Source organism: Epinephelus lanceolatus, chromosome 4 (genome assembly GCF_041903045.1).
Source record: "Epinephelus lanceolatus isolate andai-2023 chromosome 4, ASM4190304v1, whole genome shotgun sequence".
NCBI classification, from domain to species: domain Eukaryota; kingdom Metazoa; phylum Chordata; class Actinopteri; order Perciformes; family Serranidae; genus Epinephelus; species Epinephelus lanceolatus.
The window spans coordinates 10,082,122-10,109,041 of record NC_135737.1 but is presented as its reverse complement, the minus strand read 5'-3'; the positions used below and the strand labels follow the sequence as shown (position 1 = coordinate 10,109,041).

The following is a 26,920-nucleotide window of genomic DNA, read 5'->3' as shown; positions in this document are numbered from 1 at the left end:
GATTGATTTTGATCTGCAGAAATCTGTTGTATTGAACTGCTGAATGTAAAACTTTAAATTAATCCAATACAGCTGTCTAAAGATGAATGTAGGAGCATCAGGGCAGTGGTGGAATGTGACCAAGTGGTTCTTAAGTACCGTTTTAAGCTACTTGTACTTGAGTATTTCCATTTTATACTACTTCATATTTCTACTCTACTACATCTTAGAGGGAAACAATGTACCTTTTACTGTCTGATAACATTATTACATGATAAATATATAAAAACATCTGCTTACAAACTCTCACACAACGCATGCAGTATAATCCAAGTCTCATTTATCCAGTCATATGCTCAAAATACATTTTCACTAAAACCTTATGATTTTTGTGGGTGAAGTTTTCCTTTAATACAAAATACAAATCAACTAATAAATTATGTATTATTATAGGCTAAGTTACCCAGCAGTTTATAAAATAGTTTAAAATATACAGCACTTTTACCAACTGCAGCATAAGTGATGCAACATTAAAGGTCCAGTGTGTAATATTTAGGGGAATTTCATGGCATCTGGCAGTGAGGTTTGCAACCAGCTGAAACTTCTCCAGGTTAGGATTCCTTCAGTGTTCATTGTTCAGGAGGTTTTTACTGCAAGCCAAATTATCCGCAGAGGTCTCCTCCTCTACAGACAAATGGACCAGGTGATTAAAACCAGTCAAAACACAATAACTACTGAAAGAAGTTTCACATTAAAAATCTGATTTTCCGACACTTTCGCCGCAGATGGGCTACTGAGGGACTAACAGCGGCTGATGCAAAAACACGATGTCGAGCCAGTGATTGGTTTGTCCATTCTAGGCCACTGTAAAAAATATGGTGGTGCAGTATGGGAAACCCTGTAGATGAGGAGCTGCTCTCTATGTAAATATAAATGGCTCGTTCTATGTTAAAGAAAACTTATTTTTATCTGATTATACACTAAAGAAAATATACTTTATATGACCTTCCATTTCTGCCAATATCTCCCCCTAAATCCTACAAACGGGACCTTTAAAGCATCACTGATTATCTGCATAATATACTTAAAAGTATTTTAAGTTTATTTAGACAATAATACTGTAACAGAGAATTTTTATACTGTAGTATTGTGACTTTTACTTATAAGTAAAAGATCTGCAAACATCTTCCCCCACAGCATTACAGTGTTAGGAAACTTGCATTTTATCTCAAACTGTTCCATTTTAAGTGATGTATTGAAAAACCCTCAAGTTGAATTATTTTATTTGAGAAAGTGATTTTAAATATTTAACAGATGGATGACAGTGCAATATTTCTGCAGTTAAGATGAAGCCATCCCCGGTGGCACTAATCTCTTTTCATGAAAACACGCCCAAGCTTTTTAAAGAGGAAGCACTGCGGAGCCCCTACAGTCCCTGAAAAGTGATTTTTATTTTTTAAATCTTGTGAGCACAAGACAAGAAATTGTTCCCACAAGATCATTATCTTGTGCCCACAAGATAATTATCACAAGCTAATTATCTTGTGGGCACAAGATTAAAAAGAATCCCCTTTTGGGACTTTAGGAGCTCCACAGTTAACAACAAAACTTCAGGTCTTGAAAACAATAACCAGTGGCGGAAGACGCAGGGGCGTCACTGTGGAGGGAAAATTGGGGCTGATCACCCAGGTCCCCAGTGATTGGGGGGGGGGGGGGGGGGGGGGGGGTGCTCTCGGATAGCCAGGAATGAAAAGGTTGGTTTTGTTTGGACTTTATTATTTCTAATTAGAGCCAAAACTAACTTTAAAATGGCTGAGTAAATCTGCTGAGGTGCAAAATGGTTTAGTCCACCCCTGCACTAGGAATCCTCTCTGAAGGCAGCTAAAGCTGAGTGAGTGACTGCTTATGTTGCTACAGCACCAACAAACTGTCATGTATTTCCCTGAGAAAGGTGGATCCAAAAAAAAAAAGAATGCAATGAAAGGGATAAAGCAAATCAACTCGTGTGTGAGAGATATATATCAAAAGAGGCAGAGCGGGGGGCCCATGGAGACTGCTTATGCATGGGACCCAGAATTTGGTGCTACACCCCTGGGAAGAAGTATTCAGATTAATTAGGCTTCTTCTACCAATACCAAGAAGCATAAAATGGAAGTGCAAATACTTAATCACAGTACTTGAGTAACTGTACTTACACCACCACTGACAGCATCATAGTGTTGTGTTTTCTTGACCATACACCATTTATTAAAGGTGTTGGCTTTGGTGTCAAAGGGAGGTTAAATGAGGGGTAGATGAAGAATCCACCCAAGAAGAGAAAGACACCCTGTCCGGGGCCGGGTGCCCTCTCTTTACCCCCCGGTACATTAGTGGGAGTGCGCAGTGCCAAGCCGGGCCAGCAGCAGCAGCCGACGCATCATCACACGTACTTTACGCACACTGGATGAAGGGAGGCAGAGACCCGGTCGAGGATGATGCTTACACCGGCTCAGAAGGGCTTTCTCTCGGGGTTTATTTACCAGGTGGCAGCGGTTTGGTCGCCGGTCCTGTTGTAAAATGCACTGGAGCAGCGCGGGTGTGCTGGTCGGCCTAGCTGATCTCGGCTGCTCGGCTTCGCCTCTCCCATTTTTATTCTAGTACTTTTTTATTGTAGCGTTATTATTTCCAGGTCAAAATCTCAGTTTCCTGTGCGGCTTGTTTGTACTAAAAATGGCCGGAGATGGCGGCGCTCTGAAGGATATCAATGAGATTAAATCCCAGTTCCGGACCAGAGAGGGCTTCTACAAGCTGCTCACCCTCTCGGACTCGCAGCAGCGGGGCGGGCTGCCGCGGGGTCCGTCCGCCGGAGCCACGCTGGGCCCTGGGGCTGGACCCGGTCCGATACCCGGTGGAGGGGTCGGGCTGCTGCAGGGGCCCGGGGCTGCCGCCGCCGCTGCTGCCGCCGCCGCCTCCTCCTCTTCCAATGCCGCAGCCAACTCCTCTCCAGCGGGCTTCCTGCCGCCGGTCCGGGTCTCTATGGTCAAGCTGCAGCCCGAGGACCCGAGCGAGGAGTCGGAGCGGGTGTGCTTCAACATCGGCAGGGAGCTCTATTTTTACACGTACACCAACATCAAGAAGGTGAGCCTGTTCTCCTCCTCCTCCGTTAGCCAGGATGACAGATTGGATGGTCAGGGTTAGCTTAGCATGCTAGCCTGCCCTGCTAATATAACGTTGTTAGCTCTTATTTCATCGTGTTGTTACAGCGAGGCTGTTTGGCTGCTCGTGCTGCACAGAGCAGGCGGACATGCACATGCTGGATCTTTATGCACTGCGACATGACACTCTGTGTGAACAGACAGTGAATGGTGCATCATGCAGGCGGATGCACGGTGCCAGTGGACGCTATAGGAGGGCAACAGTGTTACTACACGAGCAGGAAACAGACAGGAAGCCTCTGACAGAACACCATTCACTGCTCTTAACTGAAAACAGTGTGAACTAAAAGCTGTTTATTCTCTCTTTATGCAGTCTGCATGTTAATATGAATATTTGCTAGTCCCCAACAGTGGTGGAAAGTAACTACATGCACTCAAGTACAAATTGGAGGTAGCCTACTACTTGTTCTTTACTTGAGTATTCCTATTTAATGCATCTTTTTACTTAGACTCCCCTACATCTGCTGTAGTTACTTTTCAGATGGCAGTTTTTCTCCCCCTTCCTGTCTAGTGTAAACCATGTATCTCCAGATATGTTAATGCTAAATGTTTGTGATAAACTGAAGGACGAAGTGTAACTCTGTTGTTGAGAAAATCTACTTCTTAAGCAAAAGAAACTCTTCAGAAACCCTCTTGGATCAGCTGGAAAATGCATCGTCACAAAGCTAAAACAGGGCTGTTTTTCTGACACCATGAAAAGTTGACTTTTTAGGAATGTGTGGTTCTCACAGAACAGCTATGCTGCAATCATATGATGATCGTATATAATATAATGCATTGCTGTAGATTAAACTACCCAACAGTATATAAAGGAGTTAAAATGAGCACGACCTTAAACACATACAGCAGTAAAATTCAACATACACATCAATGCAGCAGTAATATTTTCCAGAAACATCAGATGGAATTGGAAAACACTGACAGGGAACATGCTGTGTCAGAGTTAAGTAAGACTGCAGAGGGCCCAAGGAAAACAGACTAACTCAATATTTAAAGCCCAGCTGCGCCGATGTGGTTTAATAATAGCTGACTGTTTTTATTTCTGCTAAAGGTCCAGATTTGGGATTCAGGGAGGTTTAATGGCGGAAACAGAATGTAATATAATGAGTATGTTTTCTTTAGTGTATAACCCCCTGAAAATAAGAATCATAGTATAATGTACTTTAGAATGAGCTGTTTATATCTGCAGTACATAGGGAGCAGGTCCTCATCTATGGAGATCGCCATGTTGCACTGACATGTTTCTACAGTAGCCCAGGACAGACAAACCAAACACTAGCTTTAGACAGGGCCATTCATTTTTTTGCAATTTTGTGTTGGCCACCATAGTTAATAGCCCCTCTGCAATGAACAGAAAGCATGTTTACCAATTTAAATCACTGGGTTTATTTGTTTTTCGAGAGGAAGAGACCTCGGCTTCTGGTAAAAAAAAAAAAAAAAAAAATCTGGAATTCTGGATCTTAAGGTATCAGAGAAAAAGGGTGAGCACACATTAGCAGGTGCTAGGCTCGTGGCACATCTCAAACATGCCAAACATCAGAGTAGCACTTATTTGTAACATGAAACTGCTTCATTCAGTGTTTTTACAGGTTAAAATCACAAAGTCCGTTTATTTCGGAGAGGAAGAGACCTCTATGGATAATTTGGCTCCCAATAAAAACCTCCTGACCAATGCATACTGAAGGTATCCTAACCAAGAGTTCACGCTGGGGCAAAGTTTCAGCTGGTTGCAATCTGCAGTTCTCACAGCTAGATGCCAGTGAAACCTACACACTACTGATATCAAAACTCAGAATCCAGTGTTAAAATCAGAAATATTTCCAATGCTTTAACATATTCAGTTACAAAAATAATACCTCATACATGACAGAAATCTGACATTTGAAATCACTTGCCTGGTGAAGGGAGTGTTATCTGCTTTTGTCCTCTGCTTTCTCCTCACACAGCTTGTTTTTAGCATTGCTAGCATACGCCAGGGATTCTTTTTAGAGAGCTGAAATTGCTTGGAGCAAGCTGCACCACTTGCTTCTTAATGAGGAATGCTAATAACCCATTTAGGAGGAACTGGAGGACAAATGTAAAAAGCTTCCCCTCCTCTAACGTGACATGGATCAATGAGGGAAGACGCTGTAACTGACTACCTTTTTAAAATGTCAAAGCTTCTCTTTGACTGCACACCGTCTGTCACACCTTTGAGATTCATCATTTCTCTTTTAGAGGTCATCATGAAAGGACTCCACAAGTACAATAAAGTGAGTTAATTTGCCAGTAATTTGTGTCCTCGTGACAGATGCAGACATGTGTCGATGCACATGGCTTCTGCAGGAAATCACATGCAAACACATGCAACAGACTGAGGACACCGCCATCAGTATACTGTACATTCAGCATTCAGGCAGCGTGTAATTTATACTCCACATGCTCAAAATTCAGGGATTCGCAATCTTATTTATGTCAAAGAACCTTGAGAGTAGATGTTGTTTGTTAAGTTTGTGCTCAGTCTCCCTGCTGACAACACAGTGAATGATTTCACTTTGAAATTCATCCTCCGACACATTTACATATCATCAGCAGGGATGCACCAATATGTTTTTTTCTCTCCTGATACCAGAGGTGGGGCCAAGCTATTGTTTTGCAACTCACAAATAAATCTCAAGTCTTTGCACTCAAGTCGAGAGACAAGTCCCAAGTCAAGACAAGCAAGTCTTGAATCAAGTCACAAGTCAAGACTGACAAGTCTCAAGTCATGTCCAAAGTCTTTGAGTCTTGAGTCCTAAACAAGTCATAATGCGCTTTTCACCAAATGTAATGCCAATATTAGATTTACAAAAATCATGAATGCAGCTGAATTAACCACAGAGATTATCTCTTTCTCTCCAAAACAAACAGACCAGCTGATTGCAACTGGCACCAGTTCAGTGGCCTAGTGGTAGAGTTTCCGCCCTGAGACTGGGAAGTCGTGGATTCGATCCCTGGCCGGGTCATACCAAAGAGGGATCAGTGGGACTTTAACTTTAACTTTAAAAACACTGAATAAAGCAGTTTAATGTTACAAATCAGTGTTTCTCCCATTCTGTTTTGCACATTCCAGACTTAATAATAGTATATATTATATTATAATGTGTGCTCATCTCTTTAGATATAAACGGCTCATTCTAAGATAACAAAAACACAACAATTCTTATTTTCATGTGCTTACACACCAAATATTATAGTTATTATATCATATTCAATTTTCTGCCAATATATTTCCCTAAATCCAGCACGCTGGACCTTTAATATTAGCCATGTTTCGCTGGTCTTTGTGCAACTTCAAATGTCGACACAAAGTTGGGAGTTGGTGCATCTTCATCTGTAATTTTCAACCTGAACTTTTTACATACTGCAGTTTATTTATTGTTGACCAACCTTTAGTTTTGTACACAAACAAAATTATCATTGGTATCATCTATTTCAGGGGGTACTCAGTAACGTAAAGTTAGTTCTTCATGGTTCGCTCCTGCAACTTGATTAGATGCTGTCGGATTGGTTCAAACAAAGCGGATCTCAAGAATTAAGTGTCGACTTGCTGGGGATGAATAGTGTTAATGTTAGAGTCAGGAAATGAAGGGAACCTAATTTATTCATAGCACACATTTTGATTTTTTTACTTTTTAAATTTTGGGCTTGGGGGAAGGTATCAAGTATTCACTGGTGTTAAAGTCAAAGTCAAGTTGCAAGTCATCAAATTTGTGACTCAAGTCTGACTGTATTCAGTCATATGACTCGAGGTCCACACTTCTGCCTGATACTAACTCTGATACCTAAAGACAAGTATGAACCAATACCTGCTATGTGGTGATGTATAAGCAGTGGTGGATTGTAAGTACATTACTATTTGTAGTATTTGTACTTTTCTTGAATATTTCCATTTCTTCCTTTTTACTCCACTATATTTGTCTGATCGTAACATTTTGAGTGTAAATTAGTTTAATTGGGCATGATGAGTATATTCTTTTATCAGAGTCATGTAGGGCTTATTTTTGCTTTTTAACTGATGGGGTCTCTACAAAACAAGCATGTTCCCTTATATCTGGAGTATGATTTGTAGGCATGGGCATCTCTGTAGCACCACTGTGTTTCATTCATAATGGTATATGTTGTGACACATTTTTCCTTGATCAAAAGTTGCAGCTCCTGCAGTTTGGATATTGCACTCTGTCATATTGTGATTTCCATAATATTTTGATTAATGGTGCAGCCCTACAGTAGTTTCATGGTTGATTGTGAGCAGCTCTAGAAAGAAACCCTTTACTCCTTGAAAATGTGTTTCTGTCAGACTCTGCTGTAGCTGCTGTGACATGTGTCGATGTAACTTTATGTCACCTTTGATGATCATTTGTCAAAATAGAAATAACCACTGGTGGAAAAAGTATTCAGATCATTTCTTCAAGTAAAAGTGCTCATACCACACTGTGAGAATACTCCACTACAAGGTGGGGACCAAAATGTCCCCAGGAGTAGCTGCACAATGTTTGACAACCATCTTTTAATGTGGATTCAGATTAATCATGTGGAACAAATGAAATGCATTTAAGGGCCTCTGAACACCCCTGAAACTCAGTTTGTGAACCTTCACTCTTATTGGCTGATGTTTTGCTGTTGCATCATGGTCCTCTTTCTTTTTCCCTCCATCTCGTCTGCAGGCTGTCGACCTCAGTAAGCCCATAGACAAGAGGATCTACAAGGGGACTCAGCCAACATGTCACGACTTCAACCAGTACTCAGCCACAGCGGAGAGTGTAGCTCTCATTGTGGGTTTCTCAGCCGGACAGGTCCAGTATCTCGACCCCATCAAGAAGGAAACCAGTAAACTCTTCAATGAGGAGGTATTACATCTGTGTGTGTGTGTGTGTGTGTGTGTGTGTGCGTGTGTGTGTGTGTGTCTGCTTTCCTCTGTGTTGTTTTAGTGACAGCTCTGTGTGTTGTTGTGAATAATGCCTGCTCCTATACAACACAACTAATTTGTCATTCTTGTATTGATTTTTTGTTTTGTTTTGCCTTAGTTTGGATGCTGTGATGTAGCTGGGATGTCTTTAACACTGTCCCTTTAACATTCTTTTACTGTGTTGAACTGAACTGCCTCTTTCTCTTTAATGGGATTCACAATTAAATTAGGAGATTGGGTGTGTGTGTGTGTGTGTGTGTGTGTGTGTGCGTGTGCATGAAGGCAGACTTTGTGTTTGGGTGTCTACTGAATGTCTTCACCTCCCTGGGATTTGCTTCTCTTAATGTTTTTCTTTCCTCATCATCCACTCCTCAGTTTTCTCTCTATGTTGGTTTGGGTCTGTCTCTGCTGCAGCTTGTTTCTTCCCTGCAGACCCTTCCTCTCTCGTCCCATGCCTCCTTTCTGCATATGCAGTAGTTTTTATTTTTTAAGATCACACATGAGGTGACTTGACACAGCGTCCACATAAAAGCAGAATAAAATCGAAGTATTTGTAATGTTTTCATTTTTACTCTTTTCTCACCCGTTTCTCTGATCTTTCAATCTCCTCGTCCACCCTTCTCTCCACTCCTTCACCCCCCCCCCCCACCCCCTTCCTGTTTTCCAGAGGTTGATAGACAAATCCAAGGTGACGTGTCTAAAATGGCTTCCCAAGTCAGAGAACCTATTCCTGGCCTCCCATGCCAGCGGCCACCTCTACCTCTACAACGTGGACCACCCGTGTGGCACCACAGCCCCGCAGTACTCTCTGCTGCGGCAGGGAGAAGGTTTTGCCGTCTACGCCTGCAAAACCAAGACGCCACGCAACCCGTTGTTAAGGTGGGCCGTTGGTGACGGAGGCCTCAACGAGTTTGCTTTCTCCCCTGATGGCATGCATGTGGCGTGTGTGGGCCAGGATGGCTGCCTGCGCGTCTTCCACTTTGACTCAATGGAGCTGCAGGGGGTGATGAAGAGCTACTTCGGCGGGCTGCTGTGCGTGTCGTGGAGCCCAGATGGGAAATATCTTGCCACAGGTGGAGAGGATGACCTTGTCACCGTCTGGTCATTTGCGGAAAGCCGTGTGGTTGCAAGAGGTCATGGCCACAAGTCTTGGGTCAATGTGGTGGCGTTTGACCCCTTCACGACTTCCCTGGAAGATGAGGAGCCTATGGAGCTCAGTGGCAGCGAGGAGGACCTCCACCAGGGAGCACCAAACAACTCCATGCACTTCGGCCGGGTCCGAACAAGCAGCACGTTGTCGCGTCTTTCTCGGCACAGCTCTAAAGGTGGCGGTTCGGCAGCAGTCACATATCGGTTTGGCTCTGTGGGGCAGGACACCCAGTTCTGTCTGTGGGACTTGACGGATGATGTGTTATACCCACGCCTGCCGCTGTCCCGCGCCTTTACTAACACTTTTGGGCCCTCGCTGTCCAACTCTGGCAGCGGGGTTGTCAACAGCACTTCAGGTGGGGGAGGAAGTGGAGCAGTTGAGGGGCACCATCACCCGCCTAACACTAACACCGGCACCACCAACCCACCAACGCTCCCATTACCGCTTCCTCGCTCCCTTTCTCGCTCCAACTCTCTGCCCCACCCTGCCGTGGCAAATGCCTCCAAGGGCCAAGGTGCCTCGGAGGGCGGCGGGGGAGGTGGAGGGGGAGGAGGGACCAGCGGCGGAGGAAACAGCACCCCATTCAGCATCGGCCGCTTTGCCACGCTGTCACTACAGGAGCGCAAGTCGGACAAGTCCGGTTGCAGTGGTGGGGTGGAGAAGGAGCACAAGAGGTACCACAGCCTGGGCAACATCAGCAAAAGCAACGACAAGATCAACGTGGCGCCGAGGAGCAACCGACTGGACGCTGCCAAGGTCCTGGGCACCACGCTGTGCCCACGCATGCACGAGGTGCCGCTGCTGGAGCCGCTGGTGTGCAAGAAGATTGCACATGAGAGGCTGACCGTCCTGGTGTTCATGGACGACTGCATCATCACAGCTTGCCAGGAAGGTCTCATCTGCACCTGGGCACGGCCTGGGAAGGCGGTAAGTCTTCAGTTAACTCTGTCAGTAGAAAAAACATTGGATTATGTAATACATTTAAACTTTGTCTACATCAAACAAGTACTTTTTATGATCAAAGATTAAGGCCCTCATCAGGCAGAGCGTGTTCTGTAGGTTACAAGACGTCCAAACCTTTTTGTTGAAGTCTGCCCCGATCAGACAGAGTGTTTTTGGCAGCTTGTTGCGTCGTCTTCTTTTTTTTTTTTTCCTTTTCTTTTTCTTTTTTTTTTTATTGTCTCAAAGCAACCACCAAATCACCTGTTCTTAGCTTAACCACTATTTTGCTGTGTGGGCACATGAGACTCTCAGACAGAAGAGAAATCACAGGGAGTACCACCAGTTCGTCCAGGAGCTCTGCTACACTCTGCTGTAAAATGGGAAATGGGCCTAATTACAGTTGGTTAAACACTAGAAAGTAGTTGAGGCTCCAGTTTGTTAAGATATGTCTTGCAGTTTGCCTAGGGTGATGCTGAAAGTAAGCTCACTTTAGCTTAACATTGTACACTATCACTTGTCACCACCACTAAAAGCTTGCCTCTAAATTGGATTGGACACTGGGGAAAAGAAAACCAATGATGTCATGACTTTTTTCTACTTGAGGTGTTGAGGGCATTACTGCAGAAACATGAGGCCTATAGAGTGGGAAACTGTGAGGAGCTCAGCAATGAAAATGCCGCTAGCAAAACGCTTCACTGTCATTGAAAAAAATTTAAAAAAGGATGCTAAAACGAGCTCTGTCTAATTGGGGCCTAATGGTGTTTATTGATTTGTTGATTTATCATTTAGTCTATTAAATGTCAGTGAATAGTGAAAGTACAGGTGACCTGGGAGAGTGTGCGCCCCATGTAGGCTGAGTCAGGGTTCAAAACCCTCCTGCTGTCCTTTGCTGTGTGTCATCCTCTCTCTTCCCCCTTACCTGCTGCTCTCCAGCTGCTCTGTAATAAAGGAAATAAAAAAAAACATAAAAACATCTTTAAAAAAATAAATAGTGACAGTAGAGTGAAGTAAAGGATCTGAACACTTCTATCCAGTTCAGTATTACTCAAAGCTGATAGGTTCAGTGATATTTTGCAAACATTTTTTTCACTGCAGGTCAGTAATCTGTTTGTTTTGAGCAAACCTTTTTCTAGATATTTCAGACTACAAGAAATGACTCAACAGTTGGAGATGATTTCACCTCTCTTCTTCTGAGGAACGAAGGCTTCTTATCTTCCTGCACAGACTTTCTTGGTCTCATTGTCTCTAGTGTCTAACTTTCCTTTATGTTTTGTCTCTCTGTTCAGAACTTGACAGCACAGAACGGGAACTCTCCGAGCGGCACGGTGGTATAGCTGGGGGAGAAGCTTTGCACTCATCCACTCATCATTTCAAATTAGGGGCCAACAACCAGAGACCGCACCCTACCTACCACTGCAGTATTATACCATCAGTATAACCCTCTGTACCCACCACCACCACCCAAACCCTGCTCCCTTCTGATTTCACTCTCAGGGTGGCCAGTTTGGTGGGAAACACTTCCTGAATCATCAAACTAACATTACTTCATCAGATTTATAGACTTCAGAAGCTAGCTGGCAGCTGTGGGAACAACTACAAACGCTTGAATGTAGCAAAGATGCTAGCTAGCTAGCTATCAGCTAGTTAGCCATTAGCTCTGCTTAGACTAGGTTCTGGTAGCTAGCACGACATGGCCAAAAGTATGTGGACACCCCTTAAGTCGGGGTTTTTATTGTTTGGGTGAAGCCCCTTTGGTCGTTTTTTCATTACCATAGCGATGTCATTTGGAATATAGTCGCAGCATAACCAATTACCGGTCCCTCCAGGATGTTGTGATGTTGCGCTGCAACAACTACAGCAAATTCAGCCCCGTTCTCTTTCTTTCTCTTTCATATCTGGGACAGAGTCACACTCACACAGTGACACAGCTAACATCACCCAAACGAGTCGAGTTGTTTTGGTGTTGGTGTGAGTTTGTTTGGACCGTTTAATGGCTCGGTGTTGGACGTTAGCTGCTGCTGATGTGTTAGCTTGTGCTAACCAGTCAGAGAGATCAGGAGGAGAGAGGTTCAAGGAGACGGGCCTTCAGTAACAGCTGATAGACAGCAGTTGGCTGTCAGTATCGCAACTATTTATGCAATTTTAACTTGTCCCTGTGATTTCAGAATTTTTTTTTATAAAAGAACATAAAAACATCACAATTTAATAGAAAAGCTGCTGTGATCCCCGAAATAGCCTGCGAAATTTTAGAGGGAGTAAATTACATAGGGTGTAGGGTCTATTTTGTCTGATACGCACCATGCTGTTAACTCTGATTGGTCAGAATCTGCACGCATGCCAGAGAAGTTTATAAGACTAGTGCTGCCGTACTGCTATGCATGATTGAAAGAGGAAAGTGAATTTTTGAGAGAAACTGGTGCCTAAAAACAATAGCACGTCAGCCATCTGGCAATAATTTTGATACAAGAGAGATGATGTGGCACAAGCACGGCAACTGTGCAAGTCTGAGTCAAGGACTGAGTCCACTTAAATATCTGTTCATTTATTGCAAGTGATATTACAATATTCAACAGTGTTGACAGACATTTTCCTCAGATTGTACAGCCCTACAGGATACAGTTATATTTAAGACAACAGTATATTTTAGACATTTGGGATTATAGGTTTTAAAAATCTGGTGGGAAGCCGCCTTAGAGGAGTAGAAGCTTATCATAGCAGCAGATTAATGCTCAAGATTTTGGAATAACATGTTCAATAATCACATATAGGTGTAATGTTGTGTCCACATACCTTTGGCCATATAATGTAGTTAAAACTTTGATTCTTATCTACCCCACAAAGGCAACAGTAGTAATTATTTTAGCGTTTTTTTTTTTTCCTGTTAAAATTTAGATCCACAGATTCTACTGCAATTCAGTACTATTATCTACACATCAAGTACAAAGATGAAGTGTTTTTTCTAAGCAACTAAATAGACATAAATGGCATCCTGATTAAACAGACAACCCCAATTCCCAAAAAGTAGGGACTCTGTGTACAACGGAAATAAAAACAGGATGTAATGACCTGCAAATCCTTTTTGACCTTTATTCAATTAAATACAGTACAAAGACAAGTTCTTTAATGTTCAAACTGATTCAAACTTTACTGATTTTTGTAAATATACACTTGTTCTGAATTTGATGCCTGCAACATGTGTCAAAAAAGTTGGGACAGGAGCATGTTTAGCACTGTATTACATCTCCTTTTCTTTTGACAGCACTCATTAAGTGTTTGGGGACTGAGGACACTGATTGTTGAGGTTTTGACAGTGAATTTTTTTCTTCAAGATTCACCACCACAATCTTGAAGATTTAAAAACTGTCTGTTGAAAGAATGGGTCAAGATCCCATCTGAACACTGAGAGAAAAGTGTTTTTATACAGGAAGCATCTTGAAGCTGGCATTGCAAACATTGCAACAAAAGCTCCTTTTGCACTGCCTGTTCAAGGCAGGAAATATACGCTGTTACGCCACCTTGCCAGTCATTTTTAAAGGGATGACTGCAGAATGGGGGACAGATTTGTCTCACCTTTAAGCCAGGAGTGAAGTAGTAACAGCACTAAAATAGGGTCTGTGTAAAACAGAGAGCTGGCAGGACGGGATCATTGACGTGACAGGTGTGATGTTTTGACGACCTGTTATGTGTGAGACCCATCGGCAGGAGATTTAAAAAGCAGCTGATAGTAGTTAGCAACTAACTCAAAGTCTAACATTGGCTGAAAATGTCTGCAAATTGGGAAACAATGAGGTCCAGGAGCTCCTTACCCTCCGAGCAGAGATAGTAAATGATTGTTATTGCCATATATTATGTGTCAAACAAGATGCCGACACTGTGGTGTTTCTCGTCACACTCGTCACGGCTCTTTTGTGTTTGCAATGCAGGCATGCTTTAATGCACAGAATTTTTATGGATCAGAATGTTAAAATTTCTTTATCAGTGTAGTTTCATTGAGTTAATACTAATGTCTGCTCTAAATTTCATGTGAATAGATGCATTTAGAATATGTGTTGAACACTTCCCCTGACTGTATGCCGAAAAGGATTTGCAGATAATTGCATTCTGTTTTTATTTACACAGTTTCCAATCTTTTTTGGAATTGGAGTTCTAAAACTCAGAGGAAAATGTAGGTTGTTGTTAGCAGTCAGCCACTTCAACCAAGTCAGTTTAACTCACACTATGGTTAGTTTCACCTGTCAGTATTTTGAAACATGAAGTAACTTTAGATTCACATGGCAGCACTTAATCCTTCACATCTGAAATGTCTGATTCCTGATGTTATTATGGTGGTCTGCAGTAGGACAGAGCTACAGCATACTTCAGGAAGAGTTTCCCATCTCGTGCCACTGTGGAAGTTTATTCCCAGTGCTCTGGCCCTCTGCCATCACCTCGCCCTTCCGTGATTCTCTGCAGAAAGACTGCATCAAACAAACAGAGAACATTTATCCTTCCCATCTGCAGCCCCGAAGCAACAAGGAGCGAGCAGCAGGCTTCATTTGTCCTCCACCCGATCCCTCCAGTTTCCCCTTCATGCAAAAGACACTGCAAATGCCACGGCCATTGTATTTAAGTTATTTATTTTATCACAAGACTGTGTAGTAATTTATAATGTAAATATTGAAAATACTCTATAAATACAAAAAGGACAAACATGTATGGAAATAATGACTTGACAGCAAGGAAGAAAAAAAGAGGAAAGATGAAGAATATTAATATATGAAGATCCTTCTATTGTACATAGCAACCACAGTTAAAAAATGAATGTCTGCTGTTTTAGGGAACTTGAAGATGTCAATGTGTTTTTATTTCGTGTGATAGAGTTTCTCCAGTTTGTCTCTGAAAGCGAGCTGGCGGAAGCATTTTGGGTCCAGTGTGGCAATTTAGAGAGAGAGAGAGAGACTGACCCGAGTCGAGCACAGAGAGGCTGCTAGCTGTACATGTCAGCTGACTGTCCCACTTCATAGCTCTGAACAGTACTAATGCTCCTGAACATCATGTGCGGACAAACAGCATCTTAACGAACAAACATACACTCTTGCACATTCCGTACAATGAGACACACACACACACACACACACACACACACACACACACACACGCACGCAATCCCCTTATGGTGTAGCATCATATTTACTGTATCTTCATTCCTGTTGCACCTGAATTGCCTCTTGCAAGAATTTGCACATACAATAAATCCACAGTCCATCCTGAGCTGCCACAAGTGACACAGTGGGTGTTGTTGTCTTGTCTGATCTGTGCAGAAACATAACCCACAGCGATTTACTGGATAGTTTTGGTACAGGGGATTTAAAAGATGTACATCTTCTGTGTCAAGTTTGGATTTTTCTTCTTTGCAGTTTTGATTCCAGTGCTTATTGAATCTTTGTTCAGATTCTTGACATAATTTTTAGTGTAAGAAAAGAAATCAAAATATGTCAGAAGCAAAAGCATCTATCTTCTTTGGCAAATTTTTTTGGGCTGCCTGCCATAAACCTGCTGCAAGGTATTTTGTGATAGAAGGTAAAATAAAGAACGCAAAATATTTTCCCTCTGGCCATGCAGAAGTTGAGGGTCCAGTGTGTGGGATTTAGGGGGATATATTGACAGAAATGGAATATAATATAATCAGTATGTTTTCTTTAGTGTATAATCACCTGAAAATAAGAATCATCATGTTTTCGTTACCTCAAGATGAGACATTTATATTACATATGTACGGATATGGCCACTGCCATCTTGCACTGATGACATCATTTGGAGCCAGAGTCTGCGCAGTAGCTATCTCTGTGGCACTGTGTTCCCACCCATGCACTCATCCAATCAATTGCAAGCAGTGCCATTAAACGCAAGCGCACCAGCTGGCACACACGGGTGTCAGCGATGACATCACACCCCCTTTTTATTGCATCAAAATCTAATTAAAACCAAACCAAAAGAAAAACAAACATCAGTGTGATAAGAACTACCTAAAATGACAAAAACAAATTATTTTACATGTACTTTGATCTTTTAGTCTGGCCCATGTTCCATCAGCCAACATGGAGGGGGCGGGGTTTATAACCTGTACTGCAGCCTGTCACCAGAGGGCGATCAGAATGTTTTGGCTGTGGATGTATAGAGAGAGCCTGTCATGGCAGTAGAGGGTGAGGCCCTCTACATTCCTCTTAAAGTTGCTCATAGCGCCTGAAACAAAAATGGTTCAACTGCCGCATATAATATTACATAGATGATTGGCACTGCCTCTGCACTGTGTGGCTCATAGAACAGGCGCACCAGAGACTTCCACTGGCCGAGCAGGCTACTTCAGGTTAGGCAATCCACCAACTTGAATTGGGATAGAATGATTTAATCTTTTGGCTCTTCAAGGCTTTCCAAATGTTATCAGACCTAATGGATTAAATCCTGATAGTGAAACAAGTCACTCTTTTGGGCCCAGTGACATCACGTGACAGATGTAATTCCAAAGTTAGAACACTATGAAAAATGTCTTCAAAGCCTGGCACATTTCCTGGGGGCGTTGTTTTGGCTTCACTTTTGGGGAGCTGTCATACCGTTTATCACTGTATATCGTCTCAGCTTTACTTAGCAAATGTTTGCATGCTAACACGCTAAACTAGGATGATGTAAACATTAAACATCAGCATGTTAGAATCGTCATGATGCCAGGGAGGGTGGGTGACGGTCACAACCACGCATTATGGGTATAAAATACTTGACTGCAAAAAAACCCAAGAAAAAATAAACAAGAATCGTCATGATGAGCATGTTAGCATGCTGATATTAGCATTTATCTAATTATTTAGCTTATTTTTGGATTAATCTCCAAACACCAATAGAGAAATCCCTTTGGCTTTTTGATGAGGAAACCACGGCAACACTAACTTCCGCCATTGGCTTACAGAAAAACATCAATTCTGTGGCACTTTATATTCTGGAACCAGGCTACAGACTTCCTCCTGTAGGAATGATTTTAAATTAACTCAACCTATTCTAACTTTTGTCACACTCATATTGTAAACATGGTACATATGTGATAGTGTTGTGTGTTTCCACAAAGCACTTTAAATAAGAAGTAATTGGTCATTGTAAATTTGGAACTGGTATGAAGTTAGATATAGTTCTTGACACCTAACTGTATGTCTTGCTAATCAACACACCTGCACCCCAAACCATTTCTGTCCATCTCTAAACCATCAGCCAGTGGGAAAGGTCTACAGATGTGTTCCCCAGGATCTGCCTGTTTTGTATCTTGGACCATAAAAAACTTCTGACTCCTGTCTTACATGTACGATCGTCTAGTGCCAATTTGAAGCTCACAATGCAGCAGGCCGGCAGTATTTTTATCAGTTATAGAGTTTCCTATCTGAAGATACATCCTATTAATAGCAGAGCAACTTCCAGCACTGCAGAAGCACAAGGTTATGCCCTTGTAGCAGCAGACAAACCACCTTTGCACTGTGTTGGTCGTCTTTGTTGTCATAGCAACAGCATGTCTGCTGCTGAGTGTGTCTTGAATGAGCTTATGGGCTCTGGGGTCAATCTTGGCTTTAAGGCCAAATTAATGCTTCATCACGATGGAGACACTGGATCAGCTCACCCCTAAAATATCACACTTCCCATGAAATATTGAAGTTAATATGCAGCTTAATTCAGGTATTTTATAGCCAAATGTTTGAGTACAGCTGTCTGATGTTTATGCCCTTTTGACAGAGCAGTGTGTAGGATTTAGTGCCATCTAGCAGTGAGGATTGCAGATTGCAACCCGCTGAAACTTCTTCCATCTGCCAAGCATGAACTCCAGGTTGGGATTTCTTTGGTTTTCATTGTTTGGGAAGTTTTTACCGGAAGCTGAATTATCCACAGGTGATTAAAACTGTTATAGAAACTGAATAAAGCAGTTTCAGATTAGTTACAGATTAGTGTGTCTCTAGATGGGCTGCTAGTCCAGCACCTGCTAATGTGTGCTCACATTATTTCTCTGAAAACTTTAAGATCCCGATGTTCAGGAGGTTTTTATCAGGAGCCGAATTATCTGCAAAGGTCTCCTTCTCTCTAGAACAAATCGACCTGATGATACAAACCAGTAAAAACACTGAATAAAGCAGTTTCGTGTTAAAAATCAGTTTTCCCAATACTGTTCAGCTCACTGCAGAGGAGCTGCGAACTATGGTGACCAACGCAAAAATGCAAATGGCCCTATTTAGAGCCAGTGCTTGGTTTGTCCATTTTGGGCTACTGTAGAAACATGGAGGTTCAACATGGTGGACTCCATAGATAAGGACCTGCTCCCTGTGTAGATATAAACGGCTCATTCTAAGGAAACAAAAACACAGCCATTCTTATTTTCAAGTGATTATACACTAAAGAAAACATACTTATATTATATTCCATGTCAATATATCGCCCTAAATGTTACAAACTGGACCTGTAAGACACATTCTGATCACAAGTTGACGGAATACAGGTGTAAATGCATCTTGAATTAATGTCTCAGGCCACACCCGCAGGCCGTCAGGCATGTATTTGCCCACATTTGTTGTTTGTGAATGCAAATGTGTGCCTGACTGCATTAAAGTCAGTATATTATTATTCACACCACATGCAAAACCTTCCAAACTCCAAGTGAGTTATCATCTCTCTGTACCTCTTTACCTATCTCTCACATATTTACCTCCTCTATTTTTTTGTTTTTCCCTTCATAACATCACAGTCCTCTTCTTTAGCTCTACAATACATCTAAATGCATATGTGTATTTTCACATTTTTAATGCAGATGAACATGTTACATGAGCATGGCCCTGGATTTTCCTCAAAATATACTCAACGTTAAGTCTTATATAAGGTGAAAATGTGAAACACTTAAATTATGTTGCACAAGCTGTTTGAAGGGATCTGATAGGCTTAGATGTGTGAACGTCCATAGTTTAAGAGAAGACTGATATGAAATACAGGATCCAACTAACTGAGAATACTTTACCAACATTTTTACAGTCATTTCTTTTACCAGCTGAATATGCAAGTACACATTCCCTCAGGCACCAGAAACAGAAAAATGATGGTTGTGTTGCTGAACTAAAAGGCTAGAATAAAAGTGGATGGGCAGATATCAGTCCATATAAACCACTTCTATGCTTGTATGTCACATTTAAAACTGATGATTTCAGATATAGAAAGAAATCTACATTTTCCCACATACTGTAATTTGTTTTGTGTTATTGGAGTCACCACAAACCTCCAATCACTATTTGACATTTTTTAAGCTGCTCAATCAAATGTCACTGTGGGTTAATCATGTAGAGAAGGGACCTGGTGTACAGCTCTGCTTAGCTTCAAGTGAAATCACTTTATAAGTCTGGATGTAGTAGGACAACAATGACATCATAGGTGGCTGTAGTTTGATGAGCAAGTTGGTTTATAATGAAGCAGAGATGATTATCAGAAAATATCAGAAGTTAATATGAAGGTGGTCAGAGGCAGGATCGCTCACTGGGCTCAAAACAATGTTTAACTTGACAAATAATGTTACATGATTCTTGCTCTTTTGGAGAATCCTGCATTATAGGAATACTCCTCCTCAACAAAGTGAGCATCTGTTAATCAGTTGGTCATGCTGTGTTACATCGAATTTGGAGACCTCCACAGAAAAAGGCGAACATATTGATTTATTGATTGACTGGGGACCAACTTTAACAACTTTAAAACCATGTCAAAACATCTGTTTACAAGCTCTCACACAACTCATGCAGTATAATCCAAGTCTCATTCATCCAGTCGTATGCTCAGTACTTCCCAAACACATGCATTTTTAGCCCGTTTTCATTCCCAACTCATCAAATACCCCCACTTTTTGAGTGATCTTGGCGTCAGATACCGATGCACTGAAGCAGCATTTGCAGCAGTATGATACACACTGGGCAGCAGCAGTTGTTGATGCAGCAAACAAAAACCAAAGCAGTCAAATACCACCACTTTGTCAGTGGATGTCCATGTCAGACAATGACGAACAAGGGCACCTTTTGCGGCATTGGACATGCAATGACCATTGGCAGTTTGTAATGCTGCCGGCAACCACCATAGCATAAAGAGCAAGAAACTCTGTATTGGATAGGCAGGTCAAACAAACTCCGGACTTTCACCCTGAAGCCCGCTGTTTTTTTCTCCTGTGAAACCAAAAGTTGGTGAAGTTATTTTAATAACAATGTAGTGTGCTAATATGTGTAGCATTCTAAAGTAGTGATGTATGTCACATGATGTTCTAACAATATGATGAAAAACTTTTCTTATTTAACGCCACACCATGATGTTTTTTTCAAAACCTAACCACAGACTTTGTTGCCTAGACTTAACCACAGACTTTTGTTAAACGTAAAAAATTAAGTGTTTTACCTACATTGTAGGTTTATTTTGAAAAAAGACTGTATGAGCAGAAACTGTACATTTCCTGTGAAAACAGAAGTGTGTTTTGAAAAATTACAACGCAGGTGTAAATTGTAAACATGCATGTCATGTTTTGACGTTTAGGTTCACTGACAAAGTGGCGGTATTATATGAGATGGAATAAGACTGTGTTGGCATTTTCTCAGCAAAATGTATGCTCTCCTTAAAGCCAGACTCCACTAAGGTTTACTAATGAAAATGCATGTATTTGAGAAGTACTGAGCATACAACTGGATAAATGAGGCTTGGTGTGTGTGTGTGTTTGTAAAAGGATGTTTTGAATGCCATCATACAATACGAGACTTCATTCCCAACGCAAGAAATTCTTACTTGAACACAACAAATAGAAGATTCAGATAGAGCAGAGGTGAACCACTGTGTTATTGTTTCACCATCAAGCTAAAGCTAACAGAAGAAATGACAGACAAATGGCAGGTGATAGCAGTAATTTGACTGTAGAAGCACCAAACTTAACAAAAGCTCTGATCACAGGAGCAGCTGTAGTTCCACACAGCCGACCACACCCAATGATTCGCCTCTCATGTATACAAATGTCTGGGCCCAGGCTGTCTATGAGCAGAAAGTACAAAACTAACAAGGGAACAAATATTCCATGTATGTCGTGATCATTTTATGCGACCTGTCAGGCTGAAACAAAACATTTTATTTAAGCTTTTTCCTTATTTCTTTCTGTGTGTTTGTGTGTGTGTATAAAATGCATTCACTATGATCACCATACAGTTACCACAAGCACGGACCCACACACACACACACACACACACACACGCTTTCACACACTTTATGCCTGTTCTGGTGGGAGTTATAACAGCAGATGACGTCACTGTATCCAGTTTGTATATGGAGATCTGTTATTAAAACGTTAAACCTGAAACAGTCATGTGTGTGTCCTGTTATATATCATCAGAACATTACACCAGTTCAATATCAGTTCATATCTAATAAACAGCATCACTGACCATCAGTGGTGGAATATATCCAAGTACATTTATGTAATGTTGCAATGCCAAAACAGATTGCTTTTATATTCTATTTTTATTTCAAAATTAAAAGCCTACAGCAACTTTGGGTGGCAATTGAAATGAACCATTAAATATAAATACCCAAGGTCTGTAAAATTTTGATCATATCATTTAAGTTTGGAAACAGCTGCCACTAGGTGACAGCACCAAACCACATATAATATATATCAATGATCAGAGTTTTACTCTCTCTGCATTGCTTTGACTGCACTGTTAACATTTTATCTATATCTTGCTATATATTTGTAATAACTCACATATTCAAGGGTGGACCAGTATCAATGTGATGCACAGTCCATGTTGTATCCCTGTTCTGTATTGGTGGATGAGCATCTGTTGGTGGACTGCCAAGCTACATCTCATGTGCCTCTTGTAACTACAAAAAAAACATTTGAAATATAGAATTAGATCACTTTTGCATGTAAGGTACAAAGCAACAACAAACATATCAGTGATGAACAGGCTGTGACCACAGAAAATGTTGGTAGACAAAAACTGCTTGCATAAAATGTAGAAGGTCAGAGCCAGAGAGCACTGACAGTGCAACACATACTGTTCCAAAGTATTATGCACGTGACATATCAGTAGGATTTCACTTAAATAAACATTTAATTCAGTGGAAGTTTTTAGCTTGTTTTATTTCTCCTATCTTTGCAGATAACTGGTAACAGTCTCAGACAAGATTGTAAATTATTTTGTCAGATGATCTTAAGGAAAGGGAAACATACTTAGAGAGGAGGAAGAAAGATATTTCTGATGATGAAAAGCGTGAAGTTGTGCAATGTTTTGCAAAAGGCATGAAAACAACTCATATTTCAGGAAGACTGAATAGAGTTTATCAAACTGTGAAAAGATTAGCGTGTGACTCAGAGCACTGACAAATATGTTCAGATAAGGGAGTGTTTGTTACTTATGGGGGGGAGGGGTTGGTGCAAATAATTGGAGGCATGTAAAATTATTTCTAGGTACTGGGGTGGAACATACGTTTCTAATTTGGCTTAGGGGAGGTTATACAAATTTAAATGGTTGTATTTTGTATTTATTTTACTGCCAATTTTTAAAGGAACCATGCGCCTGGAGGGCATGTATTCTTTAAAAAAATCACCAAAATTACAGCATTTATCATAGCCAGAAACATCATGTTTCACTTAAGCTTCTGTCTCGAAAACATAGAAATAAAATTTAAAAAAAATAGCAAATCTGAGCTTAAAGTAGTGTTTCCACACCCCATCTACTCACACACACAAACACACATTATATTACTTCTCATCCAAACAAATTCATATAACCTACTTTTACACTTTGCTTGATATGGTTCTTATTATAGGCTTAAGTGTTGTTTTGTCATACCTTGACAGTTTTGACGACTGCGTCTGTCATCATCATCAGAGGCGTCACGTGATGTTGTGGTGACGTGTCCTGTAGATGTTTTATCCAGGTTGTCCACCGGAGTGGTGGAACCTGAATGACGGCAGGGATCCCTGCTATCCAGGAGGCAACAGGGGGCGAGGCCCCTCGCCATCAGGTACACTATCTGATGGCATTCCTCCAGATGATGGGGGGTGGGGCCCCTCGCTGTCCGGCAGTCCTACAGACGGCACTTCTGTAACACTGCATCCCAGGTGTGAGATAGTTGGTATGCTCCCTCATCCCGGTTTACAGTTCTGGATGCAGGGTTGCGGATTTCCACCACCTCTGCAATCCAACGGTGGTACTTGTTGCTTTTGTTTGAATGACCTTGGCCTCTTTCAAGTTCATGATGTGATTCTCCCTTTTGCAGTGATCTGAGATGGCTGATTTCAGATTTTTCTGCTCCACTTTTTCTTTTTTTGCACAGGTCTGTGCTCTGGATGTTTCCTTTTCACACTCTTTCCTATGTTCATTTCTTCTTGTACTGAAGGCTCTACCTGTCTCCCCTATATAAGTTTTGTTGCATGTTGCTTTTTTTTTTAAGATATTGTTTTGGGCATTTTTGAGCCTTTAATTGATAGGACAGGTGAGCGTGAAGGGACAGAGAGGGCCACAGGCTGGAGTCGAACCCGGGCCGCTGCGGCAACAGCCTTGTACATGGGGCGCCTGCTCTACCACTAAGCCACAGACGCCCCATGCATGTTGCATGTTTGTCGCATGTTGTTTGTTGTCAGAAAAACAAAACAAAAAACAAAGTCACAATTCCAGGCTCCCTACCTCACCCCCACCCCTGATAAGTAAAGACCGGTCCCTAAAGGCTTTTTAGGAACGTTTCTGTCAGGGATATTAATAGTATTAAAGGGGCAGCTTTAAAAAAAAAAAGAAGCCACAACTGAATCGCAAGCAGGTATTTGATGTTGCTGGTGTCTCATGCAGGATCCCTCAGAGGCTTCCAGTTTAGTGTTAAGCTTTATTTCTGCCACCCTGAACACAAAGTGAAATGTTCTCAGTGGGTTTAGAGATGTATATCTATTTCCTTTAATACAAAATATTAATAAACTAATAAACAATGCTGTATGAATGAATTACTGAAATTTGCAGCACCTTTACCAACTGCAACATAAGAAATGCAATATTAACTTTAGTGTGTATGATTTAGGGTGATCTAGCAGGGTAATGTTGATACTTTTATCTTTTCACACTACTTTTATAACCTTCAGAGCCAAAGAATTACAACTTAAACATGAACCAAACACTTTCTGTAATAACTCATGCTGTGAAATATGTCATACATAAGAACACTGAAAACAGATGATGATATATCCCCATAGACATGATATATCCATAGACTGTATAAAGATATATCCCTATAAGTGCAACACTTTTGACCATTAACCGGAAGCCAGTCATGTGACCTCAATAAGACTTTTATTTTTGAAGTGTAACCGGAAGCACGGCGTTTTCCTCCTTACAAGTGTCTACTACTTGACACAATTGAAGGCTTGCTATCAACAGTGTTTTTCTTGCCAGTCGGTAGAGAGCGAAACAAACAATAAACAGCAGTGCGCAGCTCAGCGTTAACTTCAAACATGGAAGAGAAAGAGGAAGCCGTCGCAGTGAGACGGTAAGACTGAGTTATTAAAATATGCATTACGTGTGTTTTTCGTCCGACATGTCTCCTGTGCAGTGTGGCGTGTTTACCCCAACTTCCCGAGAACCATGGCGCCATTAACGTTAGATACACCCAGAGCTGGACAATACGATGTTGGTTTGTCTCGAAGCTGGTCAGTGCTGACAGCATTTTACTTACAGTCAGTATCTGAAATGTTTGATGAATGTCGCTTTCACACGTGTTGGATGCTCATGTGTCGTCCAGTGTTTGACCTCTGCACTAAAAGCCCCGTGTCACCTCAGGCAGCACGGTACGGTTCACTTCAGGTCACTGCGTAGTTTCTCCGTTTCCACTGTGAGAAGTTGTGGATGGTAAGTTACCAAGGGAGCCGTTTCTAACCATGCCCAGTTGGCTAGTCTGCAGTTTTTGAGTGTGAAATCGTATGTGGTTTAATATAGCTAAGTACATTTCCTAAATGATTATATTCAAGAGCAAGTTTGAGGCACATTGTACTGTAGGCTACATGTTGTGCTACGTTGTACTTCGTCACATCCCAGAGGAACATAATGTACTCTTCACTCTGCTGCATTAACAAGGTGTTCAAGCCGGAAGGGTTGAAGCCTTATTGTTTTTGTGTGAATTTGTTATCATAATTACCATTGCTTTTTTATCTTTAGAAATGTTTTGGAAAATTCCCATAAGATGGTACATTACAGGGCTCAATAATAAGGATTGCCCGATTGCCCGGGGCAAGTAAAACTCACGGTCGGGCATGTAAACTAACAACTCACTTGCCCGATCGGGCAAGTTGCTAAAAATAGTAAAAGTTAATAACAAATTGATAAAATAAATGTATTTTAAAACGTGCTCCTTCTGCTCTGATGCAGCAGTCTCTCTGCCTGAAGTCACAGGCACAGCTGTGTAACAATGTCCTGCCCACAGCCCCCATTGATATTATTTTGCGCGACGGACGCTTCATATAATAACATAACAATATACTATTTATGGTGTTATGTCATCGTGTCATTTCTGTCTCTACATGGTCACGTGTTAACAATTCTCCTCTGCTCTCTGTATCGCGCACGGCGGAGTTCCGCCACACACACAGTTGAGCACGCTAGAGCGGCTCGGGCCGCATTTTCCTGACCAAACCTGACCCCGAGCCCGGTGCAGTTTGTCAGCTGACAAAGTTATTGTTATGGACACTGTGTAAATAACCATCAACAGACTGCTGTTACGCACAGACAAACACGCTGCTCACACAGCAGCGCAGCACAGCACTCATGCAGAGCTTGTGTTGCGTTCAGGTGTTACTTAAATAGGTCATAGCACAAAACAGCAGCATGTCAAGTGACTTTTTACTTTTATTATATTCAATAAAATTGTATGTTTCTAAATCTTGAGACACCTCATATGTAAGCTAGACAGACATTTCACCTGCTCATTACTGTGCACACATGTACTGTATGTACTTAGTCCTAAAGAGCCCTTCTGGTGCCAGTGGATACACAGAAACATCCCAGCAGGCTGTGCTTTGCAAGCATACAAAAAAGTTTCACGCATGTGAAAATTATTTTTCATGCGTGTGCTTCACCTCCGCTGCTACAACTCCATCCTAGGGGAAACACTGCTGTGTGCGTTTTGTGCAACAGGTGGATGTGGTAGTCTACTGGTAGAGTAGAGAGAGCGCTAAGTAGCGTTGAAGTAGAGTAGAGCAGGGCAGAGAGATGGAAGCAAGATATATTAAACCCAGTGTTAATACAGCAGAACTGGAGAGAAGGGTGAAAAATAAATAGAGGTGGGCATGGCTCAAGTAGGGCGCAAAATTATAGACGGAAAACGATTGACAAATTTTTCACTTTAAGCCCTTTTTGTGTAGGAATTAAGCTACAATACATGACATATGTTGTTTTAATTAATAAATACAGTGTGAATAAAGATTATATAACATGAAAATAACTGCAGTCTTTGTTATTTGATAGCCGCTTAAATTAAACAATTTTTATAGGGCAAGTAAAAACTGACTTCGGGCAAGTAGATCTCTGACCAACTTGCCTGACCGGGCAAGTGAAACAAAACTTTAGCGTTGAACCCTGTACATTATACAATTCAGCAAATCATCAACAAATAAAATGTTCACCAATCGTTGGGAGCTGTGCACAAATCCTGCTGAACAAATAGGCTGTGGGC

The 26,920-nt window shown here is 41.6% G+C and overlaps 2 protein-coding genes and 1 long non-coding RNA gene across 6 annotated transcripts in view; 2 read left to right on the top strand and 1 right to left on the bottom strand.

The window, feature by feature from the left end:
* Positions 1-1,981: 1,981 nt before the first annotated feature.
* LOC117259711 (WD repeat-containing protein 20) lies at positions 1,982-21,555 on the top strand. The gene is made up of 4 exons (XM_033631343.2): positions 1,982-3,096; positions 7,859-8,041; positions 8,768-10,177; positions 11,479-21,555. Exons 1-4 carry the CDS (start codon positions 2,689-2,691, stop codon positions 11,524-11,526), a joined length of 2,049 nt encoding a protein of 682 aa, XP_033487234.2. The 5' UTR covers positions 1,982-2,688; the 3' UTR covers positions 11,527-21,555.
* LOC117259713 (uncharacterized) lies at positions 10,171-24,571 on the bottom strand. The gene is made up of 3 exons (XR_013490942.1): positions 23,059-24,571; positions 21,966-22,084; positions 10,171-11,130 (listed from the first exon to the last, which is right to left on the bottom strand). It is a non-coding gene; the product is annotated as an uncharacterized LOC117259713 (long non-coding RNA).
* A 12-nt stretch (positions 24,572-24,583) lies between these two features.
* The window catches only part of hif1al (hypoxia inducible factor 1 subunit alpha, like), a 34,258-nt gene continuing 31,921 nt past the window's right edge, over positions 24,584-26,920 (top strand). For all 4 annotated transcript variants that reach the window (XM_033631348.2, XM_033631345.2, XM_033631347.2 and 1 more), the window contains exon 1: positions 24,584-24,742. In XM_033631348.2, coding sequence (XP_033487239.1) covers positions 24,708-24,742 — 35 coding nt within the window. In that variant the 5' untranslated portion in view covers positions 24,584-24,707. The remainder of the gene's footprint in view (positions 24,743-26,920) is intronic.

What these genes read in the sequence shown, in the direction of transcription:
- LOC117259711 (XM_033631343.2), top strand. Translation starts at nt 2,689, where the DNA reads ATGGCCGGAGATGGCGGCGCTCTGAAGGATATCAATGAGATTAAATCC. An exon ending in CGTACACCAACATCAAGAAG is followed by an intron (nt 3,097 to 7,858) that starts GTGAGCCTGTTC and finishes TCTCGTCTGCAG; the next exon opens with GCTGTCGACCTCAGTAAGCC. An exon ending in GGGCACGGCCTGGGAAGGCG is followed by an intron (nt 10,178 to 11,478) that starts GTAAGTCTTCAG and finishes CTCTCTGTTCAG; the next exon opens with AACTTGACAGCACAGAACGG.